The 26,050-nt window shown below is 43.0% G+C and overlaps 1 protein-coding gene and 2 pseudogenes across 1 annotated transcript in view; 1 reads left to right on the plus strand and 2 right to left on the minus strand.

Moving 5' to 3' along the window:
* Positions 1 to 1,026: 1,026 nt before the first annotated feature.
* Micu2 (mitochondrial calcium uptake 2) overlaps positions 1,027 to 26,050 on the minus strand; it is a 78,962-nt gene continuing 53,938 nt past the window's right edge. The window contains exons 6-12 of the mRNA XM_021182414.2: positions 25,946 to 26,028; positions 15,867 to 15,932; positions 10,857 to 10,954; positions 9,031 to 9,202; positions 3,915 to 4,023; positions 3,409 to 3,566; positions 1,027 to 2,127 (exon numbers count right to left, since the gene is read on the minus strand). Of these exons, the coding sequence (XP_021038073.1) occupies positions 2,020 to 2,127; positions 3,409 to 3,566; positions 3,915 to 4,023; positions 9,031 to 9,202; positions 10,857 to 10,954; positions 15,867 to 15,932; positions 25,946 to 26,028 (794 nt within the window). The 3' untranslated portion in view covers positions 1,027 to 2,019. The remainder of the gene's footprint in view (positions 2,128 to 3,408; positions 3,567 to 3,914; positions 4,024 to 9,030; positions 9,203 to 10,856; positions 10,955 to 15,866; positions 15,933 to 25,945; positions 26,029 to 26,050) is intronic.
* LOC147001889 (signal recognition particle RNA) lies at positions 18,277 to 18,466 on the plus strand (annotated as a pseudogene).
* LOC147001890 (signal recognition particle RNA) lies at positions 18,321 to 18,510 on the minus strand (annotated as a pseudogene).

Here is a 26,050-nt window from a genome sequence, read left to right on the forward strand (position 1 = left end):
AGCAAGCCTGCTTTAAACAGCTGTTACTAAGTTGTAGGAATGATATTTTCTAGATGTCAGTCCTCCTGGGCTCTATGATTTGTAACCGTTTCCTCTAATCTAAGAATTATGGTTCCTCTTTCTTGCTATGTAGTCCAGGATCTCCATTGAGTTCACAGAGATGTAGTCCACTGAGCTGAGCTCTAACTCCGAGGAAGATCCCTTTGCATACTCGTTGTCTTGCTTCTACCGTCTTTTCTTGTGCTTTGGGAATTGTAGCTAGGAAACCAGAAATAGTCCCAGTACCATGGAGCTTTGTGGCTTCTTCCATTCAGCCCATTGATGTGTTTGGAGTACATGTTTTTTTTTTTTTTTTTTGCATATGGTAAAAGGATTCAGCTTCACTCTTTTTCATGTGGATATCTAGTTTTCCTAGCACAATTGGTTGAAAAAAAAAACCCAGTAGTTTCTTTATTTAATATTCTGGGCAGTCTTGTTGAAAATTATTTGACACATCTGTGAGGGGTCTCTACTGTAGTCCTTCGGTCTTGCAGGTGTGGCCAACCCTTTGGTATTGAGATACTTTACTGTCATGTCTTTAGTCCCAGCACTTGGGAGACAGAGGCAGGTGGATCTCTGTGAACTCAATGGAGATCCTGGACTACATATTAAGGTGTAGGCCAGGCAGAGTAACATAGTGAGACCCTGTCTCAAAACAACCTAAGACCCCTACAACAAGCCCCCCAAAATCTCGTAATGTTTTGTGATTTTGTTGTTGCGCACTGTTTCCATGGAGACATGGACAAATGTTTCACCAGATAAAGGACAGAGTACTGGAGAGAGAGCTCAAAAACTTAAAGCACTTGCTATTCTTGCAAAGAAGCTGGGTTTGGTTCCTAGCACCACATGGTGTCTCACCATCTACAGGTACACACAAGGTATACATACGTACGTGTAGGTAAGACACTTGTACACATAAGATAAATAAATCTGAAAAAAAAAAAAAAAGAATGGATGAGAGACCAAACTAGCAATATCACCCAAGTCTAGCTTGGTGAGCTCATGGGTTTATTGGGATCACTTCAGAAACATGGGGGTATTTGCAGGAGCAGGAGCTTCCACATACACATGTATGTCCACCTGTATACATACACATACACATGTACATCTTCACATAACATCATTTCATATTTATTTTATTGCAAGCTACTTTATAGTGCCATATTTCCCACAACCCAAGATACTGTAGCTTAAGAAAACTTGCTATTATGATCACTGTATGTGTGTGATGTGTGTATCTGTGTGTGTATGAGTGGTTTTAGATGGAACTCTGTGTGCTGCTTGTTAGGAAAGCATGGTACACAGCTGTGTCCTTTGCTGGCTGAGCCCTCTCCCCTCTGTGTCTGGGAGAGGAGACTGTATTTATATTTCAAAAGCATAGAACATTTAAAAAAGAAAAATTTTTTTGTATCAATGTAAATACTTCATCCTGCTGCCAGACAGGACACTGCCATTATGTGCTATTTCAAGGCAGGGAGCAAAGAACACTGGAGCAAGCCTTTAACTGCACGTATTCCCTAAGCTACCATGGCTTCTGGGATCCGTACCTGTCTTGGGAATGAAGTTCCTCCCCTGACTTGTTTAGCCCTCCAGAAAGCACACTTTGTACATAAGTCTTTAATAGAGCAGTGTGGATTTCCATAAAGGAATACTTTGTGTAATGAAAAGTCACCAAGAAATGATGGAGTCGGAGCTGGTGAGATGGCTTATCAGGTAAAGGCACTTGATGTCAAAGCTCGTGACCTGAGTTCAATCTCTGGGACTCCCACGGTAGACAGAGAGAACCAGCTCCTACAGGCTGACCTCTGACTTCCCACTGTGGCACACACTTATTCACCTCCCCTTCATCCCTCCCAAATCCCCCAAATCAGAAAGTGAGTCTTCACATCTTCACACTCAAAAGAAACTCAATGAAGACACAGAAACAGTCAGCTCTTGGAAAAACCACTTTCTGGCTCCTGGAGCTCCATCAGCTTCCCCTTAGAAGGCGCCTTTGCCAGCTTGTTGTCTCCAGGCTTCCTTTACTCCCTTGATGCTTTCCTTCTTCACACACTTCCAGTATTCTTGCACACTCTGCTGCTGTGACACCTGTGCTCGGAAAGAAAGAGGAGCAGTCACTGGTGCTCTGGTGAGGCATGGCTCCATGCCCCTTACAGCCTTGTTTATCGCCTTCCCACACTGCTCTAAAGAAAGCTGAGGGTGGCCTATGCTGCCAAATGCATGAAATGAAAACCGTAGTTATTAATTTCCCTCAGATTATATGTGCTGTGGGAATTCTTGCAGATGAATTGTTTTCTAAGTTGTCATGAATACAAGCATCACATTCTCGATCACCACTCCTTCCTGTCTCTCATCCTAACTCCCTACCATCTGTGTAGACGCTAATGCAAACAAAATTCTGGGCTGTGCTTGTCCCTCAGTCAGAGCACTGACTGCGAGCAGCCATGATGGGTGCTGAGAGTTCTGTGTAGTTCCTAATGTAGCTATTGTTGGTTGAATTTATTAGTTTGCTTAATTATATAGATGAGGTATCTGAGGCACAGAAAAACTAAGTAGCTTTTCTTTTTTTTTTTTTTTTGCTTTTTTTTTTCAAGACAGGGTTTCTCTGTGTAGCCCTGGCTGAACTGGAACTCACTCTGTAGACCAGGCTGGCCTCTAACTCAGAAATCTGCCTGTCTCTGCCTCCCAAGTGCTGGGATTAAAGGCGTGTGCCACTACCGCCCGGCCTAAGTGGCTTTTCAAGATTCATTAGTTAATACACAGCAGAGCAGGACTTGAAACTGGAGATGGGTATTGAGTCCAAGGTCAGATCCAAAGTCAGATCCTAGGCTGATTTCTGAATTTAAATTCAGATTTTTGTATGTGTGTGTGTGCACATGAATATACAAGTTTGTGTGTATGCACATATGTCCAAAGTGTATGTGCATGCATGTGCGCAGTGACAGAAGTCGGAGGATAGCCTTGGGTGTCATTCTCTGGCCTGAAGTTCACAAAGCAGGCTAGTCAGTCTAGCGGCCCCACTGTCTGTCTCCCCAGAACTGAGACTCTCGGCACCTGCCACGGAGCACATGCTGACTAGCCTAGCATATGCATGGGGCCTGCGGTGGAACCCAGGTCCTCCTGATGTTTTCTCCAGACTCAGGTTATTTTTAAAGCAAAGAAAATACTAGCTGGGCATGGTGGCACACGCCTTTAATCCCAGCACTCGGGAGGCAGAGGCAGGCAGATTTCTGAGTTCGAGGCCAGCCTGGTCTACAAAGTGAGTGCCAGGACAGCCAGGGCTACACAGAGAAACCCTGTCTCGAAAAACCAAAAAAAAAAAAAAAAAAAACCAAAAAACAAAACAAAACAAAACCCAAGATGTTTTACCCATAAGCCTCGGTGCATCCTATTTTTCAGTACCCCAAGGAACTCGCCGTGGCTGAGGCACTCGTCCCCGTCCAGGTCAAAGATCTTGAAGACGGTGTCCAGAAGATTGTCCGAGAGCTCCTGTCCAGTCGCCACCTTCACGGCTCTCTTGAACTCTGCTAAAAAGCGAACGAGAAACTGCCAATCAACCAGGTGATTCAGTTCAAGTGGATCTAATCCATACTTCCATTGCTTGAGAAGTAAACACAAGCATACCCACGTGAGTGTATTCAAACCCCACATTTGGCTAAGACACATCAGGAAAGCCAAGGAAGTCATTTCACCTTAATCACGGCTCCCAGGAACATGGTCAACTCCCACTCCCTTCCCCCTTCTTGAGAACAAAAAAGTAAAGAAGCAAGTAAAGTAACTCTTGAGTGAGTGAACTGAGAACACCAGAGGCGTCATCACCGCCTGATCCGTGAAACTACTTACAGACAAGAGAAAGTAAAGGACACACATCTTACCCAGCCTCACAGGGCGATGAGCTAAACTAAACATTTGCATGGCGATAGCAAAATCTTCCAAATGCGTTGTAAAATGGCAAAAGGACTTGAACTCATCCAAACTAATGCTCTAATAAAAACAAAAGGGTTTTAAAGTTACAATTTTGTAGATACATCAAAATCGTATTAATGATAAGTCTTCTACCCTAAAGCCTCTGACCTTATCTCTAGGCAAGTTGATAAGTACTGAAGACAGAGAATACGATCTAGACTCTAGAGCTGCGGTGGGTCCATGCGCCTGTGTGGACCAGTCCTAGTTCCCTTCCTCATTCTCATGTTGAAGATGAGAATCTTCTAGCCCTCTTGTAAGGAGGCTGCGGAGTAAAGTGAGGTCATGGGTGGGCTGTATTCCTGAAAGGCTGATGTCTAAGGGAGTGCACATTAGTGTCCATTGCTGTTCTGTGGACGTGTGCACACACCCACAGAACAGCAGTCACAGAAGGACAGAGGACACACACCGTGTTAGCTGAGAGGCATTTCACTAAGAACAATGTAAACCCAGCTTTGCCAGCACTTGGATCTCAGGCCAGAGAGAAGGCAGGTTTCTGTGCTTTGTGACTGTGGCCAAGGAGCCTAACACACCCTGGCCAGTGGGCCTCTCTTCCTTATGCAGGTTGCAGGGCACGGAGCAAGAGGGCCTATGCTGAAACTTCAGCTCTGCCATCTATGAGGTGTACGATCTAACCCTAAATCTCAGAGAAGCAACACTTAGGTTCTTAGTCCAAGGTCTATGGATATGAACCTTGGTTTATCTGACTTTATTATCTATGTAGTTAAAAACAAACAAAACCCAGGTTAAAAAAGCTTTTTCCAGTAAAAAGAAATCAGAGAGAAAAATTTCCTCCTTCAGGTGATGTTGCCCGGACTGATTTCTACCTCATCACCCCTCTCTCCTCAGTCTCAGGAGTGGCTGGGTTCCAGATCCACACAGCCGCGTTCAAAGCTCTTAATCTGAAGGTAAGGTCTTCCAGGTTTTGTCTTTGCAGGGCCCTAGCGCCCTCCAGTTTGTGCGCATGCGTCTACTCAGGCTGCACTGCTCTCAGCCTCTGTGGGTCTTTGTGGAATAACCAAAGATTTATTTGTAAAACTGCAACAAATGAAAAAATTCTTTTCCCTATGTGTATGGTGTTGTCTGTGCACCACTTGCATGCCTGGTGTCCACCGAGGCCAGAAGGTATCAGATTCTCTGGATGATGTTGGCAGGAAGGGTGACCCCTCTTCTGATCTCACTGCAAAGGCACCGACAATGCCTCTGTGCTTCCTGAAATACACAGCTCCCACAAAAGCGGCCGTGCATCCACACCACACAAACTGCCAGGCTGAACTCGGGAACAAGCTCTTCACAGTTCTGCACGTTGCTTTCTTTTTTTTTCCACAGTGAATTTGTCAGCACAGTTGTGAAACAAGGAGAATTTCTTTGTGTATCATTCATGATCTTAAAACAGGCATGGAATACAACCCTTCTGATGTCTCCTTCATTTTGTTCACCACACTGAGGGCAAACTCAGGAGCTTGTGCACTGCGCTCTTCTGATCGGTAAAAATGGCGTCTCATTACCACTTGACCTTGGACCACCTCAAAATGAGGTTCGACACTGTTGATATGTGATTTCTCTCCTTGTGACTTCATGTCCTGCCCTGGCAAGGGTTACCCTTGCTGTGATGCAGCACTACGACCAAAGCAACTTCGGGAGGAAAGAAAGGGTTTACTGGCTTGGTTCTCATGGCTTGCTCAGCCTGCTCTCCTATAGAACCCAGGACCACCAGCCCAGGGATGGCACCACTCACAATGGGCTGGGCCCTTCCCCAACAATCACTGATGAAGTAAATGCCCTATGGACTTGCTTACAGCCTGATCTTATGGAGGCATTTTCTTACTTGAGGCTCTCTCCTCTCAGATGACTTTAGCTTGTGTCAAGCTGATATGAAACTATCCAGCACTGATACTTTCCTCACGTGTCTGGTGGGCTGCTGGGTGGTGCTGCTCCCTCTTGCTGTGGGAGACAACACTTCTTAATTATCTTTTCAACAGAGGCACAACTGCCTTGTTTGGTTCCTGAACATCTTTCCATAGATGGATGTATCATGGGCAGCCTTGAATACACAGTGTTTTCCCCAGACAGAGGACGGCTTTGTTTCCTGCCACACACTGAAAACAATGCTTCCTTCTGCAGCACAGGTCAGGACACCCTGCTTCCTGCCTCTTCTGAAAGACAGCGGGTTGGGCTGTGTATGACCACACAGAAGTTTTCCTCTGGGACTCACAGAGTAGCTGTTATGGGCAAGGGGAAACCTTCCCAAACAGGACGCTCATACTACTGTTGTGTTATGAGTATTAGTTTTTTTGTTGTGTTTTGTTTTGTTTGTTTTTGGTTTTTGGCTCTGACCCAATAATCCTGCATCTTCTGTAAGCATCCATTAAATTGTGCAGGGTGATTTGGAAACAGATGGAAGTTTCAGATACTTTATAGAGATCAACAGACTGGCCTGGAAAGCTCTCAGATACTGAACAGAGAAGTCTTGGGTCCTTTAAGTGTTTTGTAGTCACAGATTTAAAAGAATCCATTACATCCTAATTTGCCCCAGCTGTCAACCTGACACAGCCCAGGAGAAACATTTATATGTATAATATCTGAGTTCCTATTCTCCAAAATAGGAACATCTCTGAGATTACATAAGTTTTCTTTGTATCTAAGCAAAGTTGTAAAATTTCCTTGTTTTTAATTTTAAAATTTTTGTTTTTTGAGACAGGGTTTCTCTGTATAACCCTGGCTGTTCTGGAACTTGCTCTGTAGACCAGGCTGGCACTGAACTCAAGATCTATCTGCCTCTGCCACTGGAATGCTGGGATTAAAGAAATGCACCATCTTTGTAAACACTGTTGTTTTTTGTTTTTTGAGACAGGGTTTCTCTCTGTAGCCCTGGTTGTCCTGGAACTCACTTTGTAGACCAGGCTGGCCTCGAACTCAGAAATCCGCCTGCCTCTGCAGAAATCCGCCTGCCTCTGCCTCTCGAGTGCTGGGACTAAAGGTATGCACCACCACGCCCGGCCTTTGTAAACACTTTTTAATTTTAAAATTAAATTCATTTGTAATTATGTATTTCTGTTGCAATTATCAGTGGTATTACCTTTCTGGGTATGGTGGCACACTGGAGGCTGAGGCAGGAGAATTAGGAATTCAGGCCTGAGTGGACTACATCGTGAGACCGTGTCTCCAGAGGAGAAAAAAAGATCACTCATATTTTATCTTCTCCCTTTTGTTAGAAATAGCTTTTGAAGGCTAGAGAGATGGCCTAGGAGTTACTGATAATGGCTGCGAGTCATATGAGAGGAGTCATATTCGATTCCTAACACCTACATAAAGGGGTTGCATCTTCCTGAAACTCCAGTTCCAAGGGATCTGACACCATTCTCTGGCCTCTGTAAGCATTTACACACATGTGATTCAGACATATACACACTCACACACACATACATGGGCATACACATAAATAAATCAAAAACAAAGAAAAAGGGGTTCATAATTAAAAAAAATAGAAATAGTTTTAAAGACCTTATATAAACATAGTTGTTCACACAAAAACATTTTGCTTACATACAATTACAAAGGGGGAAAAGATAGTGTGGCAACACATGCCTGAGGTCCCAGCTGCTTTGGGAAGCTGAGCATAGTAGTATCTAATTAAATGTTTAAATTGATCTCAGGGGTGTTTCTTGCTATCCACCCTGTTCTGGGTTCTCAAATGAAAGACACACATAGACTTTATGTTTTGATATTGTTAAAACAGCTCAATGGGTGGGCCATTCCCTAACCTCTATGTGGCTAATCCACCTCCCTCTGATAATCCTGAGTTATTATTTATTAAATGTTATATTTCATCTTTGCTGCCCTGGACCCAGTTGGATAGCATTCCCCTCCACTTACATGGGCTACTGCCTCTGTCTGTGCTGTCCAGCCATTGGCTGCCAGCATCTTTATTTACCAATGAGAACCAATTTGGGGCAGGGTCCCTCAATGTCTCATGTGTGGATGTAAAAATTCCTATGCAAACAATTCTGGGGATCCAAGTTAACATAAGAATAGAAACAGCCACAGCTGAGGTGAAAGGTCACTTGAGCTCCCAAGTATAAGATCAGTCCACACAGTATGGCAAGGCACTTATTCAAAACAAACATAAATAAAACAAACACACACCACTTGAAATCCACACACAGTTTGTAGAACTATTTGAGAAGGGTTAGGAGGCGTGGCTTATTGGAGGAGGTGTGTCATACTTTGAGGTTTCAAAGACTGCAATGTCCTATGTGCTTCTCTGTCTCCTGCCTGTGGATTAAGATGTGAGCTCTCAGTTGTTCTTTACCCCATGCCTTTTCTTTGTTGTCAGGAGCCATTCTGCCTGCTTCTGTGAAAGCCTACCTGTCAGGCAGAGTTTCCTGGCAGATTTCCTGGTCTGCTGACCCATGGAATGATAAGAGGAGATGCACTTGAAGCTCAAGGCAAGGGGCTGAGCTCTGTTAATCTTGGAGGAAGGAACAGGGAGGAATAGGGAGGCCTCTGGATTGGTACAGATATCAAATGTACATCAGCCACCGTCTCTGCTGGCTTGTGACTTTGCTTCCCTCCATACTGTAAAGTATTTAAAGCCTAGGAGAATTAAACTCGAGGCTGCTGCAGTACTGACTGGACAGCCCTCCTAATTTCTAACCTTTGTCTCTGAGTCTTCTTTTCTGTTTTTTCCTGTAATCCTCCCTCCCCCCTCAGAGGACTGCTTGACTTTGTACATTTTGTCACCATGGACTCTAATTCTCGGAAACCATAAGCCCAAATCAAACGCTTTCCTTTATGAGTTGCCTTAGGCATGGTGTTTTATCACAGCAACAGAAAAGTAAGTAAGACACGTACAAAACCCAGAGTGCCAGCTTGGTCATGATCATTTTGCATCACACACATCATATTTTCTCACTTAAAATGGGCACACAGGGTAGTCTGAGTTCCTTTGGAAGTTAATTTACTTGGTTATTTGGAATTTCTAGTTTTTTTCATTTCTATCACATGTGTAAGAAAAGGAATACCAACCTCTCCGACTGACAACTTTTCTCTCACGTTTCTCCAGTAAATATCTTTATTTTCAGTGTTAGTGAAGAAAAGTAGCCACTCTGCAAAGTCTTCTTTTCTCATGAAATTCAGACCTTTAGAGAACTGAAGGAATTCCATTTCTTGAACTTCTGTTTGTAAATTTTCCATAAATCTAAATATTAAAATAAGAAATTAGTATAAGCAGCTAGTGTTATTCCATCTTAACATTGTAAGTGTGTCTGCAAGTCGGTTCCTTCTGCACCGAGCGGCAGCCTCTGCAGGGAGCAGAAGGATGAAGCCTCAGGACTGTGGGAGAGAGAGAAGCTGGCCGAGTCCAGTCCTGTCCACTCTGTCCAGCCTGCTTGTGCAGATCGTATCTGACAACCAAAGCTGTAATCACTGTGAGAAAAATCATGCAAACTGTCGCTTTAATAGAACCACAGAGAGTAACATCTTGTGGAAAGTATTTTTCCCAATGTAGCAATATATCAGTAACTGGGAAAATTGAAATACAGGAGAGAACACTACTTTTAGAATCTTAATAATTAATGGTTCCTACTGTTTATAGACACCAAATAGAAACAGTGACGTTGAATTGCAAGCTTAGATCTGCGTGACATTATCTGTAGTCTTTTGGGCAACAGTGTGAATCTATAGACTCAACATTCCCCTTTGCCTTTTAAAAATAAAGACAGCATAGTCCTTTGATTAAAGTCACAGCCATAGCTCCGTGGGAAGGTACGGTTGAACAGATGTGAGGCTGACTTTGACTTTCTTGAACAAGAATCTCAAAAGGTCGCCCCAGGGTTTATTGCCTGAGTCATGTGGAAGCATTATGAGAACCCAAAGTTTTCATGTGCTGCAATCTCCTTTAACACACACACACACACACACACACACACACACACACAGAGCAAATCTTAGTACAAATGCAGTGAGCTGAGGAAGGTACAGGTCCATGTTTGTGCTGTTCTCATCTTCTTTTTAGTACCTGTTTTAAGACTGTGTTTGAGAGTGCTACAGGGAGGCCCCCTCTTATAATCACAGTGAGTAAGGAGAGGACAAGCAGGGCTCCACTATGTTATTATCTACAATAATTAGATAACCCACGAATTACTGGCCCAATTTTACAAAGAAATGAGTGGAGGGCAGTTACCTGCCTAAGGTCCGTGTTAGCATCCAGCTTTACCTGCGACATGGAGCTGTCTGCTTCACTGGGCACTGCCCTGGTGCTGTCACAGGCCTGATGTGGGGATGTGCATATTTACTGCTGGGCCTCTGCACACCACAGCTGAGGCCCCACATCTCAGATTGGTTTCAATGCAGAGTAAATCCAGCTGAGATCAGCCAGTGCTGGCCCCAGCAGAGCTGTACTCGGGGAAACAGGGCATGACCCTTGTTGGGCTGGTTTGTTCTATATTGAGAACAATATGGCAGGGTGGTGGTAGTGGTGACACACACCTTTAATCCCAGCCCTCAGACAGGAAGCAGAGGCAGGTCTCTGTGAGTTCAAGGCTAGCCTGGTTTACAGAGTCAGTTCTAGGATTGCTAGGGTACACAAAGAAATCCTGTCTCAAAACAACCAACCAACCAACCAACAGCAAAGTGAAACCAACCAACCAACAGCAAAGTGAAACTTAGCTGATAGTATCAAATCACCAAAAGGAAACATTACATTTTATAAGTCAGACATTATATTTTAAAATAGGCTAGAATATTTTGAGAACAGGAATGTTACATTTTTAGGTTAACTTGGGAAATAAGTATATGCAGTTTCTTCACTTATTACATATAGAAATTTCCCAAATAAATATCTTTATGTTTACCTTCGAAATTCTTTATAATGGAGTTTTTTTTCTCCTCTTTTTCCAAAGAAACGCACTTGAAGGGTTGTGTTAACTCCAGGCTCTTTCACTGTTGGGTCCTATAAAAAAAAAAAAAACCAAAACAAAAAGGAACTTGTGGGCAGGGGCTTGGGGAAATAGTCACAAGTGTGTCCCGTAAGACAGATGGGAAAGAGGGCAGGCACTCTTTTTGCTTATTACTTTTGCCTAATAGGACACCTTCCCTCTCCCTCCCTTCCACTTAACATCCTTTGTCATTAAGCCCCGAAGAAATTGGGAACAGAAAGAACATGCCTAACAGGAAAAACCCATAGCAAACATTTTAAATGGATAAGAAAATAAAAAGTCTAGAAAGAGTCAAAGGTACCTACCCCTCTCCCTGCTTCACGACAGCTTAGATTACAGGTATGTGTTACCTCAGCTGGCTTTATGGAGTAAGCCCCTTCTAATGCTCCTTGAAATGCTTTGGACACAGCTGCCAGAGGTTCGCTCTGCAGCCCACAGCACACTGGTCTGGAGTCTAGTGCCTAACGCTGCTTCCATCTCTAACCCTGTCTAACGCTCCTTCCATCTCTAACCCTGTCTAACGCTCCTTCCATCTCTAACCCTGTCTAACGCTCTTTCCTTCCATCTCTCACCCTGTCTAACGCTCCTTCCTTCCATCTCTCACCCTGTCTAACGCTCCTTCCATCTCTCACCCTGTCTAATGCTCCCTCCATCTCTAACCCTGTCTAACGCTCCTTTCATCTCTCACCCTGTCTAACGCTCCTTCCATCTCTAACCCTGTCTAATGCTCCTTCTTTCTCTAACCCTGTCTAACGCTCCTTCCTTCCATCTCTCACCCTGTCTAACGCTCCTTCCTTCCATCTCTCACCCTGTCTAACGCTCCTTCCTTCCATCTCTCACCCTGTCTAACGCTCCTTCCATCTCTAACCCTGTCTTCTTCTTTTGCTGACTTTCCCTGAACTCAGTGGCCGTTCAGACAGGACTATTATTGGGCTCTGTCACCTCAGAAAACTTTTCTCCAGAGCCCACCTGTTTAAAACAGGGGCTGCCTGACTTAGGCAGGTGAAAACCTGTAGGGAACTCTCTGGTGCCTTCTTAGCAAAGGTCTGTATGTGCCCAGTGCCCAGAGACACCATTCTCTGCGAAAGTGTTTTTATTCTTTCTTTTACTCAATTTGGTTATGAACTAGAAATTTTAATTTTTAGATGCAAATTACCATAGTGTTAAGGTTCTACAGACCTAATGAAGCTAAGGGTATCTGCCTCAGGATTACAGAGGCAATCAACTAAATGCTAAATAGTGAGAGGCCAAATCAACTAAATAGCCAAATGTCCTCAAATTTAAGCTAAGAAAAAAAGCTGTCTTATTCCAAAATTAGATAGTATTTACTGATGAGCTATTTGGTAGTAGCTATTATGATTGTCCCAGGAATCTGAAATAATAATTCAACTTTATAAAAATATTATCGTTACTAATTTTGAAGTCTGTAAGCTGTCTATTTATTCAGACAGAATGTTATACTTCGACATTTCCTTTAGGATAGCTTTTATTTTTGGCATTTACTAAATATCAGACCAAATGTCAAAGCATAAATAATAAGTTTGTGGTAGCCAAAATATTTTTTTTTATTAATTCTTTGAGAATTTTTTTTTTCTTTTTTCCCTACTTTCCAAGACAGGGATTGTGTGTGTAACAGCCTGTCCTGGAACTTGCTTTGTAGACCAGGCTGGTCTCGAATTCAGAGACCTACCTGCCTCTGCTCCTAATGCTGAGACTAAATGTGTCTGCCACCACACCTGGCTTGAGAATTCCATGCGATGTATTTTGATCATATTTGCCAACTCCTCTCCTTGGCACTCTGGTAATGTTTTTCTAATTAGATTTAGATTTAAGTCACTTTGGCTCAATATCTGCTTAGAGTCCCCGATTTCAGTTTACAAGTCTATTTTAGCTTTTGCTCTTTTGAGAGAGGGTTTTCTATAGTGAGGGTAACCTCCCCGGTGTGGGAGTGCTATGCTTTCTACGCCTGCTCTCTGTGGGGCTTCGGACTGAAGCCAGGGTCCTGGGCATGCTCTGTTTGTCCCACCACTGAGCTGCATTTCCAGTCTCCTTGCTCATTCTCCTTCTTTTTTTTTTTTTTTTTTTTCCGAGACAGGGTTTCTCTGTATAGCCCTGGCTGTCCTGGAACTCACTTTGTAGTCCAGGCTGGCCTCGAACTCAGAAATCCGCCTGCCTCTGGCTCCCAAGTGCTGGGATTAAAGGCGTGCGCCACCACCGCCCGGCTTCATTCTCCTTCTTTAAAGATCTGTTTATGTATATGGGTGTTATGAATACATGTATGTATACCACAAGAGGGCATAACTCTCATAGGCCTATAGTTATGGTTATGAGCTGTCATGTGGGTGCTGGGAATTGAACTCAGGACTCTGGAAGAGCAGCCAGTGCTTTTAACTACTGAGCCATCTCTCAAGCACTCCTCCCCAACCCCTGTACCATCCTTGAGGTAAGGATCTCACCATAGCCCAAACTGGCCTTGAACTAACAAATCTACCCCAGAGTCCCAAATCTGAGATTTCTAGAGTGTAGCACTATTTTAACAATTAAATATATTTTCTTCTAAGCAAACAGTTATTTCTAAGTTTCCACTCCTGTTTCAAGGGGTTTCTTACTCATGTATTAATGCCTTTGGGTATATGTGGTGTGTGCATGTGTATATGCACATTCACATGTGTGGACATAGGTGAATCTGTTGTGCATGTGTGGAAGCCCAAGGCTGATGCATGACAGAAGTTCTTCTTGATTACTCTCCACTGCACTGAGGCAGGGTCTCTAACTGGGCCCTGAGCTGTCAGAACCCCTGTATCTGCAAAGCTTTGATCACTGAGGACTCTCCAGGTACCCAGTATTTATATAAGTTCAGTTCTCAGGTTTGCACAAAAGTGCTTTAGCACTGAGCCATTTCCCCAGCTGTTATTTTTAACAGTGAGTGTGTGTGTGTGTGTGTGTGTGTGTGAGTGTGTGTGTGTGTGTGTGTGTGTGTGTGTGTGTGTGTATGTGTGAGACATCCTATCGTCATCCTCAGGAACACGGTCCACCTCTTTGGAAACAAGTTCTCTCACTGGCCCAGAGTTTACCAACTAGGCTAGATTAGCTTGCCAGAGAACCCCAAGGACACCGCTGTCTGCCTTCCCATGCTAGGATTAGAGGCATGCACTACCGATTCTATATAGGTTCTGGGGACTCAGTTGATGTTCTTGAGCTTCCAATGCAAATGCTTTACCAAGTGAGCAATCCTCCAGTCTGAACTAACTTAATTAAAATAAAAATTTCTTCTTAAAAAGACAACTTTGGTATCAGGTATTAAATTTTCTTCCATGGACTGGAGAGATGGCTCAAAGATTAAGAGCTCTGGCTGCTCTTCCAGAAGACCTTAGTCCAATTCCCAGCAACCACATGGTGGCTCACAGCCACTGCAGACATACATGCAGGGCAGAACTCTGTATAGATAATAAATAATTTAAAAATCCTATTTTATTGTGCTGTCTAGACACACAATGCTCCACATGGTGCCTATGGAGGGGAGGTTGTTTTGGTTTTTGTGAGGATCGTATTAACTATCCCTGGCTGGCCCAGAACTTGCTTTGTAGACCAGGCTGGCCTTGAACTCACAGAGATCCACCTGCCTTTGCCTTCTCAGTGCTCTTGACAGAGGTTGTGAGTTTTACTAATGTACACAATTTGAAATAGATGTGTTCTAAAGATGGAGTGATTCAGAAGTTTAAGAAAGACTCATAAGTGCCGGGCGTGGTGGCGCACGCCTTTAATCCTAGCACTCGGGAGGAAGAGGCAGGCGGATTTCTGAGTTCGAGGCCAGCCTGGTCTACAAAGTGAGTTCCAGGATAGCCAGGGCCACACAGAGAAACCCTGTCTCAACACTCCCCCCCAACCCCCCAAAAAAAGAAAGACTCACAAGACAGAGGTATAATTAATAGAATGTTGTCAGTTGAAATCTATTGGTATACAGTACTGGCAGGACTGAAAATTCATTTGTGTCTTATATAACACACTGGTTAATATTTGTCAGTCTGATAACTTTATCAATAGTCACACTCTTTGATTCAGCAATTGAATTTCTGGTAGGTCATCCCTAAAACATAGTCATATGTATATAAAATAGTGTAATCTTAGTATTATTCCTTGCAGCCTTATGAACATGATAGACATCTGGTAAATATTTCCTAGAAGATGAATGACAGCATTAATGTCACAGCCATACAACAATGTACTTGAAGCCACGATGAGAATGGGATTCTGAGCTAGGGAGATGGCTTGGTGTGCAAAGCACTTGCCACATGAGTGTGAGGACCTGAGTTTAGATCCCCAGACCTACAGAGCCAGAAGCAGCAGCCCGTTTGTAATCTCAGTGTTCGCTGGGGAGGTGGGAGCTGGACAAGGAGACCTGAACCAAGGCCAGCAAGGACAGACACCTGAAGTTGTATCTGACGTCCACACCTGTGCTGTGTGCACACAACCCCCGCCCCCACTGCCCCACAAATTAAGAATGTGGTCTTGAGATACACTATGAAAATGAAAAATGTGGAATAATACAAAGCATACTATAGCTTATATAAGAACAAAAATCAATCTAGGTGTGTGGCTGTGACACAGATGTAAACCTCACACTAGGGAGGCTGACAGAGGATCGCTACAAGTTTGAGGGTGGCCTGAGCTACAGAGTGAGAGCTTGACTCAAAGAAACACAAAAGAAAACAGACCTCCACATATCCATAGGAACAGCACAGCACTCACTGCCCAGGGGCTGGGCTGGGAGTGGGGCACTGGCAGGACAGCCCTGTGCATCTGCATGTGCCTTTGTAGCTTAGTAAGTGTGTGCCCAGGTACCAAGTTCTTCATAAATCCCACCGTGAGCTGGGAAGATGGCAGCTATTTCCATCACCATGCGTTTGGAGATGTGTACTTACATACCTGGTATTCTGTCTCATTAGTCTTCACTGTCTTGAAGCCATCTTGTTTACTTATGATCTTCTGCAGCTGAAAAGATCACAGACACGACTTTACAAGTCTGTCTAATGGAGTTTTCAAAATAACCTGAGAACAGATGCTAGGCTGTAATTACAGGACATCTGCTAGTTGTCTGTGGGCTGACTGGACATGTAAGACTACAGGGGGAAGAGACGGAAAGGCCACTGTGGCCAGAGTCTCCTGCTCAGCAGCAGCTCCAACAGCCAGGCACTAAAGTCTGTGAGGCTCTGTCTTTCTCTCAGTGACTTTTATTCAGGCTTGTTTCTTAGACCACTGAGAGTTTACAGCCACAATGCAAAATACACACTGCATACACCCTTCCTTTTTTTTTTTTTTTTTTTTGTAACACTTTGAAAGACTTATGTTTTTATTATTATAAAACTGTAACAGTTTCTTAAAACTGAGTATGTTAAATAACCTACCTACCTTTCAGAGTCATTTGTACCAGTCTTCAGATGGAAAGCAAATTAAAAGAAAAGGATTTAAAAAAAAATGAGATGTGCACAAAATCTCAAACCATGGCTTAAACCAATTAGGAAACAAACCATCAGGACTTATTTTTTAAATGTAATTTGTTAGTAATTTACAAACTACTGACATTAAATCACAAAATATCAATCTATACTTGACGCCTCCTCCTGTGTTTGCTCATGGTGGGCTAACTCCCTCCCTCCCTCCTGCCCGCCTCACAGAGCTCAGGGTTCCTCCTGACTTAAGCCTCTACACTGGTTTGACCTTTTGGGCCTACCACTGCAAACCCAACGGCAGTGCCAGGCTCAGCACTCGAGTTTCCTATTCTTCCCTTTGCTCAACACCTTAACTTTTTTCGTGCGAGAATGAGCAAAATCCCAGGAAGAGAAAGAAGCACCTTCTACAGGACTACCCAGTAAGAGCACACACTAACACTAATGTGATTAGCTTATCTATGCGTCTCCTGGTGGTTCCTGCTTGGTTTCTGTTCACATAGTTAAATGCAGAGTGTAGCCTTGTCCACTTGGTAGCAGTTCTCACTGCATCCATCTGGTCTTCCTGAATGTCTATGGAAGCAGTCCTAGTTTTTCTTCTAAATTAAGCCCACCTCGTTTTTAAGTGGAACTGGATAATGCATATTGTTTTGCATGTGCCTTTTTTCTTTCAGCGTGCTGTCTCCAGATTCATCCCTGTGGCTTGTTTCTATTCACTGGTGAATTGTGTCACACTGTCTGACTACACTATTAAACTATTTATCTGACTTGTGGTCCTTGTCTGCTATTTTGGCTACTATAAATCAAACTGTCATGATCACTTTTTGTGCAGCTTAATTTAATGGACACTGGTTTAACTTTTCCTTGACTAGATATGCGGCAGGGGAACTGGACTGTTGAACTTTATTTAAAAACAAAACCAAAATGGTCAAAGTTTACTTTTCCAAAGTGAACTGAAGCTCTGGCTATCCCAAAACTTGCTCTGTAGACCAGGCTTGAAGTCACAGAGATCCATCTGGCTCTGCCTCCCAAATATGAGATAAAAGACGTGCATGCCTGACCTCTGGAGCACTGGCTGTCATGGGCCTCTTTAATAGCCGCTATTCTTCTGGGAGTGTGCTATATATCACTATAGCTTTTACACTTGCATTTCCTTAATGTAAGGATACCTTCTCCCATGCTTATGACTCATTTGTGTACTTTTTTTTTCTTGTAAAATGTCAACTATAGTCTTACCATAAAAAAAGTTACTAACCAGTAAAACTTCATTACATATTTTAGCTATAACAGTTCCTTTGTTAGACAAGTGTCTGGAAATATTCTATTCCCAATCTCTTTCCTGTCCATCTATTTTCTCACCATGTATCCTGGGCTGGCCTTGGACCTGAAGTCCTCTTGCCTTAGCCTCTGAAGCATCAGTGTTAGGGATGTGCACCCATATGCCTGGGTATAATCCCCATGGCATTCTTCAGCACAAATTCTTCATTGTGGGGAAGGAACCCATCATGACTGCCTTTTGTGGATGCCCTAAGAGACTGCCTTGGGCTGGGGCTGAAGTTCAGAGGTAGAGCATTTACCTATCATGGAGGAGACCTTGGGGCTGCATCCCCCAAGCTGTGAGCAAAACCACAAGGACCACACCACACCACACCACACCACACCACACCACACCACACCAAATGACTCTGCCGCCTCTAGATTCTGAAGATATCTGATAATATTCTCAACCTGGAAGTTTAACTATTTTTGTGTCCGGCTAATTTTCTTTATACACATCAGTTGTTCTAGCACAATTTGTTAATTAAAAAAGTTTCTTAGCCGGGCGTGGTGGCACAACAAAAACAAAAACAAAAAACAAAAAAGCTTCAAGTCAAGAAACTTTATTTTTAGCCGGGCGTGGTGGCGCACGCCTTTAATCCCAGCACTCGGGAGGCAGAGGCAGGCGGATTTCTGAGTTCGAGGCCAGCCTGGTCTACAGAGTGAGTTCCAGGACAGCCGTTTCTCTGTGTAGCCCTGGCTGTCCTGGAGCTCACTCTGTAGACCAGGCTGGCCTCGAACTCAGAAATCCGCCTGCCTCTGCCTCCCGAGTGCTGGGATTAAAGGCGTGCGCCACCACGCCTGGCTGACTTGAAGCTTTTAAGGAAAAGTAAGTGAATGCACAGTATGTACCCTGTCGTTTTCCACGGATCGACTCCACGTTAGTACCCACGGTGCACTGGGCCCTGATATCAGCTGCTGCCTCAGCCATCTTTGCGTGATTCTCAGAACCCACATGCCCTAGCTCTCTACGTTGACTTTTACATTTAATTATTTTTAATTTTTTAAATTAAACCTTCTTTTTGCAGAACTAGGGATCAGAACCCAGAGCTTTGTGCATGCTAGCTAACCCACACATGCATTTCAAAAATAATTTTGTCAGTTTCTATAAAAACATCTGCTTGTCATTTGCAACCTGAGGTTTGTCTTGACACATCCAAACTCATTAACATCTGTATCTCTACCTATATACCTTCTAGTGCTTTTATCAGCAACACTTTGCTTTTTTTTTTAAAAAAGATTTATTTATTTATTATATTTTAAGTACACTGTAGCTGTCTTCAGACACTCCAGAAGAGGGCACCAGATCTCATTACAGATGGTTGTGAGCCACCATGTGGTTGCTGGGAATTGAATTCAGGACCTTTGGAAGAGCAGTCAGTGCTCTTAACTGCTGAGCCATCTCTCCAGCCCCCTTTCTTTGCTTTTTAAAGAGATTTATTTAGAGTGCTTTGCCTATATGTTTCTATGTGTACCACATGGCTGACTGGTGCCCATGGAGGTCAGAAGGGGTTGGACCCCCTGGAACTGGAGTGGTGGGTGGTTGTGAACCATCATGTGGTTGCTGGGAACTGAACCCTAGCCCTCTTCAAGAGCAACAAGTGTTCTTAATGCTGAATCAGCTTTCCAGATCCTACAACAACACGTGAAGTTTCAGGGCAAGGTTTCTGTTAAACTTATTAGTTCATATTGTCCTAAGTAGAACTGACTTTCTATCTATTTCTACCACAGGAATCTACTTAATTTCTGCATACTGACCTTCTATCTGGGGCTCACTTTAACCTCACTTGTTTGAATGGGCTATGCTTTTGTTGATGGGACCTTTTTCTGTGGAGTTCTGTCAGCTGGCAATAAAAGCCAGATTTGACTTCTTCATTCTAACCTTTACATGTGTGTTTTATTTTTCTCTTCTTGAGTGGCTGCTATCACTGGAATGTCCAGCAAGATGCTGAACACAAGAGTTAAAAAGATGGAGAGATGGCTCAGTGGTTAAGAGCACTGTCTGCTCTTCCCAAAGTCCTGAGTTCAAATCCCAGCGACCACATGGTGGCTCACAACCATCTGCAATGAGATCTGACGCCCCCTTCTGGTGTGTCTGGAGACGGCTACAGTGAACGTACATTGCCTTGCTCCTGATTCTGCAGGGAAGCCCTCAGGATCCTTCACCTCTCCAGCAAGATGCTAGGTTTGCTTGTTAGTTTTTAGTGCCGAGGACTGAACTCAGAGTCGGATGTAGTTTAGCATGCGAGCTCCTGAGCTATCCTGTAGCCTCTAGGCATTTGTAAATGCTCTTTATCAGAATGAAGATATTATTTTCCTATTTCACTGACTTTTTTTTTTTTTTTTTTTTTTTTTTGGTTTTTCGAGACAGGGTTTCTCTGTATAGCCCTGGCTGTCCTGGAACTCACTTTGTAGACCAGGCTGGCCTCGAACTCAGAAATCTGCCTGCCTCTGCCTCCTGAGTCAGCACTCAGGATTAAAGGCGTGCGCCACCAACGCCCGGCTTTCACTGACTTTTAACCATGATTCATTTGGTTAAGGGCCTGGTGGTGCATGCACTTGGATCTGTGGCATTTGGAGGGAGAGGCAGAAGGATCATAGCCAGGCTGGGTGTTATATAAGAGCTGTGTCATAAAGCCAAAGGTCAGCACAGAGAACAGACAGCATGCGCACACATGGCCTCTTCTGCTCTGTGACCATGACATATGTTGGACTGCATGAACTGATTTCTTACCTATGGAACTCACTGTATTTATATCTCGACCTCATTCTGCACTTCACATAAAGATTGGTTTGCCCTTTCTGGGTAAGTGCTTCTGCATTTTGGCTTATGAGAATAGGACTAGAATTTACTTCTTGGCAGGCCTTCCCCTAGGCTTGCTTTCTTTTGTCTTGTGTTTCTGAAGGGTTTGCAGAAGTTTGGCACTACGTCCTTTTTAATCCCAGCTGCACTTGAATGTCTCTTTGTGGGAAGATTTTTGGGATAGTGATTTCTAGGCTTCTGATAGAAGCTGTTCAGTTAGATGCCATGTTTTGTTAGTTTTGTTTAAGAAATGTGTGCATTTCATCTGAACACACAGGAGCTGCTGTCAGAGCACCCCATGTCTGCACCTGGCTATGTGTGGCATCTGTGGTACTGTTTCCTTTGAGCCAAAGTATTGTTACTGTACCTTCCTTTACTTGTAGATTATTTATTAATACTGGTGGAAGCGTATCATGGGGTTAAGAGCACTTGCTGCTCTTGTAGATGCTGCATACAAGAGCAGTGGTTCTGAGCCTTCCTAATGCCGTGGCCCTTTAATACAGTTCCTCATGTTGTGGTGACCCCCAGCCATAAAATTATGTCATTGCTACTTCATAACTGTAGTTTTGGTACTGTTATGAATTGTAATGTAAATATCTGATATGCAAGATATCTGATATGTGGCTCCCAGGTTGAGAACCACTGTGAGAATCTGGATTTGGTTTGCTCACCCAAGTGATTCTAAGGGAGGTGAAGCTCTCTTCTGGCCTTCATGGGTAGTTATGCATGTGGTACACAGAAAATAGGACAAAACACCCATATGCAAAAATTTTTTTTCTCAGAAGTTATTGTATAAATAAGTAATTTTTAAAACACCATACAAAGGATGTTTTGCCCGAGTGTATGACTGTGCACTACTGTATTCCTGCTGCTTATAGAGATAAGAAGAGGGTGCTGGAGGCCTTGAAGCTATAGCTGCAGCCTGTTGTGAGCTGCCATGTGATGCTGGGGATTAGATATGGGTCCAGTGTGACACAGACACACAAACACACTAAATGTGACTTTGGAGTGCTTGTATTCAGCTTTGTATTGACACACTTTCATTTGAGAATATGAACCTAAACACCTCAGTTCAACACTTAGGCCAGAGGGTCTTTCTTTTCCTCTTGACTCTCTTTAACATAGTAGCAAAGGACTGGCTCATGTAACAAGCCCTATGTGCCTGCTTTATGAGAATGGCACTGCTGGACGAGCTAGGGAGACTGCAGTGAGGGACAGGAAGCACCCTAGCCATCACTGAACTTCCATTCTAACGAGCAGAAGAGAATAGACGAGAGAAGAGAAGAGAAGAGAAGAGAAGAGAAGAGAAGAGAAGAGAAGAGAAGAGAAGAGAAGAGAAGAGAGTAATGGCAGGTGCTGAGCTAACCCATTGGAGCAGGGGTGGGAGAGAGACTGCTGCGGTTTTGGGAGGCTTCCTCCAGGCAGCACTCCTTGATCACACTTGAGATAAGGAGATCCAAGCTCAGGGAAGAGCAAGGATTTGGGCATAGGGATGCTATGCCAAACAAACAGATAGGTAAAGCTAAAGCAAAGAAGCTGTAAAAGACCCTCCAGTGCCCAACTGCTGGGTATGAATTCTGAAAGATCAAGAATGAGTCAATTATCTGAACCTCCGCTCATCAACACCTTCAATGCCAGGCTGAAGTGAGTCATGCACGGTCAGTTTTGCCTCTCTTTGCTCCCAGGACAGTTTACACTCGGGAATGGGAGACTCACTCAAGACCACGGAGGATAAACTTTCCCCGAAGGCTTTCTTACTTAGTTAGCAGCAACTCTAGCAGGTGTATGTTAGCTGGACAAACTGCTAACACTCCTATTTTAAGAGCACAGTGCTTGCCACTGGTGTGAAAGCAATTCGGAATGAAAGGACCACCTAAGGAGTGGTTTCTCCCAGCGAACAGACTGGTCATTAATCTACCGTCTAGGAGCTGCTTCAAAACCCTGGCACTTAGCCCACAAGCAGATGTATCATCTATCAAGGTGAAGATTACACGGATTAACTATTACTGGCTTTGATCACTGTCTACACTGTTTATTTCACCTGACAGAGAACAAGTCATGTAGACTCTTTCACCAGCACTCAGGGGAAGGAGTGAGCGCAGCACTTCTAACACAGTGTTTTCATCCAGATGGTAATAAAACACAAACGGTCACAAACTGAGGCAATTTAAATTTTAGGACACTTTCAAAAGATATTACAGAAATCTTATCACTGCATCATCATACCTGGCTCTTTCAAGAAAAAATATATTTATATAAAATATCATATCTTTAATATCTATATATACAATACTATATTTATATAGGATTATTAATACAATGGAAATAAATAGATAAAATATAAATATAGTTTTCTTCCTTGAAATACTTTCGTCAAAAATTAACATACATATAAGTCTCCTTGACTATTAAGTTCTAGCACCAAGAACCCTTTACAAGGTTAGCTTAATATCCTCAACCTTTAACCAATTGGTGCTATTTTCTGTCCTCTCTGTCTCTCTCTCTCTGTGTACACACATGTAGAAGTCACAGACCACCTTGGGTATTCTGCCGATAGTCTTCACTGTCTTGAAGGCATCTTGAATATCTAAGATCTTCTGTAGCTGCAAAGATTCTATCTACAGCTTTGTGATCTTTGCCTCATGTTACCCCCAAACATTGCTGAAATGCAACCAATTCTGCAAGCCTGCTGGTGACATCTGCAGGGACTCCTGTTCAGTCTGTCTTAGAAAGTCACCTCTACTTCACTACTGTAAAGATACATACCTTATGACCACACAAAGGTTTTTCCAGGTTTTGAGAATCACACATGTGCAAATTCTAACAGCTTGATTAACCCGACAGCTCAACTCTATACCTCACAGCCTCTCCACCTGAATGTCTGTCATTAATCCATGTGGTTCTTGGCTCTGAGGTAGATGAGGTATCTTGTAAACTACAGTACTGACTCTCAGGTTCTATGTGTGCAACCATATTTCCTTCCTTAAGTTTAAGGCCCTTCTTTAGTTATCACTTGTCCCCCAAGCATCCATCCGCCACTCTACAGCCTACTCGGGGGTCACATCATCTACCCTGTCTCCTCATATGCATAGGTGGGTTTGTCTATTCTAGATCACTGCTAAGATTGTGAAGCATTGGCAAACCTACTTTTGGAGGGGTTCAACTGTTTTATAGTTCATTCTCTATTTAGGATCTTTTCGGCTCTTCCTCTGTTCCAAGGCTTTGTGATAGTTTCTTGTATAAAACAAACCATTTCCAAAGCTATGGTATTGAACAGTGTCAAAAAGATTTACTGGGTGAATTTTTATAGAGAACAACATACACCTTACAGAGCCACATAACCGTACTGATCAAGACTTGAAGTATTTTCAGTATTTCAGCCTTTTTTCTCTCTCCCTCCCTTTTCTCTTGGAGGCAATCAACCCTGCATTCCTCTCGGGCTCCAGACAACCAATGGCCTGCTTTCCTTTAGTACTAACACGAAGAACACACAATTTATACTTTTTTCATTTGGATTCATTCTTACTGTTGTGATTGCTTAACTCTTTGTCCCCTTCTGCTGCTGAGTAGAATTCTACTGCACACATAACATTTATTTACCTAATCTCTGTTGACAAACATTTTGGTTGCTCCCAGGTTGGAGTTATTATGGACAGAACTGTGATGCACATTCATATCCAGGCCCTAACATATGCTTTCTACCTTTGAGGCATTTGTTTGAGGCAGGGTCTCATTATGTAGCCTTGGCTGGCCAGGAACTCGATGTATAGACCAGGCTGGCCTTCAACTTACAGATATTCACTTGCCAGCTATTTTGTGTTTTTGAGATAGGGTTTCTCTCTGTGGCCCAGGCTAGCTTAGAACTCACTCTATAGCTTTGACTGGTCTAGAACTCAGGGCAATCCTCCAAAATGATACAAGTACTGGGATTACCAGCTTGAGCCAGCACACCTACCTATATATTCTCTTTTCTTTGACTACTAATCTTGGAATAAAATTCCCAAGTCATATGCAAAACATGTATTTAACTTTGAAAGCAGATAGAAATGTGTTTTTCAACTCAGCATCATCTTATTTCTAATGCGCGTGTGTGTGCATTAGAACACACACACACACTCTCGCTCATTAAAGAGAGTGTTATGTGTTTCACATCTCAAGGCTTAAGAAAAAAAGAACTGGGAAGAGAAAGGTAGGTGGCTCTCTGTGAGTTTGAGGCCAACCTGGTCTATATAGTGACTTCAGGATAGCCAGAGCTATATAAAGACACCCTGTCTTGGAAAACAAAAATCAAAATTCCACCAAACCTAAACCCCCAAACCCAACCAACCAACCAACCAACCAAAGTGCTACAAAATCAGTCATGTATGTACACAAATGCCAGTCACATATCCCCATTAGCTTACCAATGGTGCCCACAGTCAACTAAGTTATGGGCTGTGCATCCACATACCCTTCTGCATGTAACTACAGAGCACACCAAACAGTTTACACTGAAGTATTTCTTTCATATATTTACCTACTTTTAAGAAACAGAATGGGGGGGCTGGAGAGATGGCTCAGAGGTTAAGAGCACTGACTGTTCTTCCAGAGGTCCTGAGTTCAATTCCCAGCAACCACATGGTGGCTCACAACCATTTGTAGTGAGATCTGATGCCCTCTTCTGCTATGTCTGAAGACAGCTACAGTGTATATGCTAAATAGATAAACAATTAGAAATTAAAAAAAAAAAGAAACAGAATGGATTTCTTTGTTTGGAGATTTGGAAAACATTAAACACTTCAGATGTATTTGCATCTTTTCAAATATTAGCTGTATCTGGTTCCTAAAAAAGTTGCACCAATTTATTCTTTTTGGCTTTATTATTCTTCATGAAGGTTTACATTTCTATTCTTTTTTGATATGAGAGTAATTTAAAACATATGGTTAACAGGCATTCTTTAAAGCATATGGTTTATGAATCCCTTTTTACTTTATAATTATACATTGAAGTCATGAATAAAAATGCAGATGTTCAAAGCTCATTTCTCTTTTTAGAATTTTACGTTTTAGTCACTTGTCAATGTCCCCAAGACTGTATTTCAGAAAGTATCTTTAAAAATGTATTATTTTATTTATATGACTGTTTTGCATGCATGCAGGTTTGTGCACAATGTGCGTGTCTGAGGCTGCAGGGGTCAAAAGAGGGTATCAGATCTCTTGGAACTAGAGTCAGAGACAGTTGTAAGCTGTTACATGGATGCTGGGAACTAAACCCATGTCCTCTATAAGAGCTGCAAGTGCCCTGGACTGCTGAGCCATTAGAAAATAGTTTTGAATATGAAAGTGGTTTGATGTCGCATAGGTAAAGAGTGAAGATGGTTTTGATTTTTAAGGAAATGTACAATGACTACGCAAGCACCAGGTGCTTTACAATAACCCAACAACAAGTATGTGCTCACCTTAACAAACTCCTTTCTCTCAATCATCTCATTACCATCCACATCCAGCATTTTAAAAGCAACATGGAACCCAGAGTGAGGTTCTGCAAGGAGATGAACAAGGAA

Source organism: Mus caroli, unplaced genomic scaffold (assembly GCF_978045245.1).
Source record: "Mus caroli unplaced genomic scaffold, Mus_caroli_1 scaffold_12, whole genome shotgun sequence".
Classification (NCBI taxonomy): domain Eukaryota; kingdom Metazoa; phylum Chordata; class Mammalia; order Rodentia; family Muridae; genus Mus; species Mus caroli.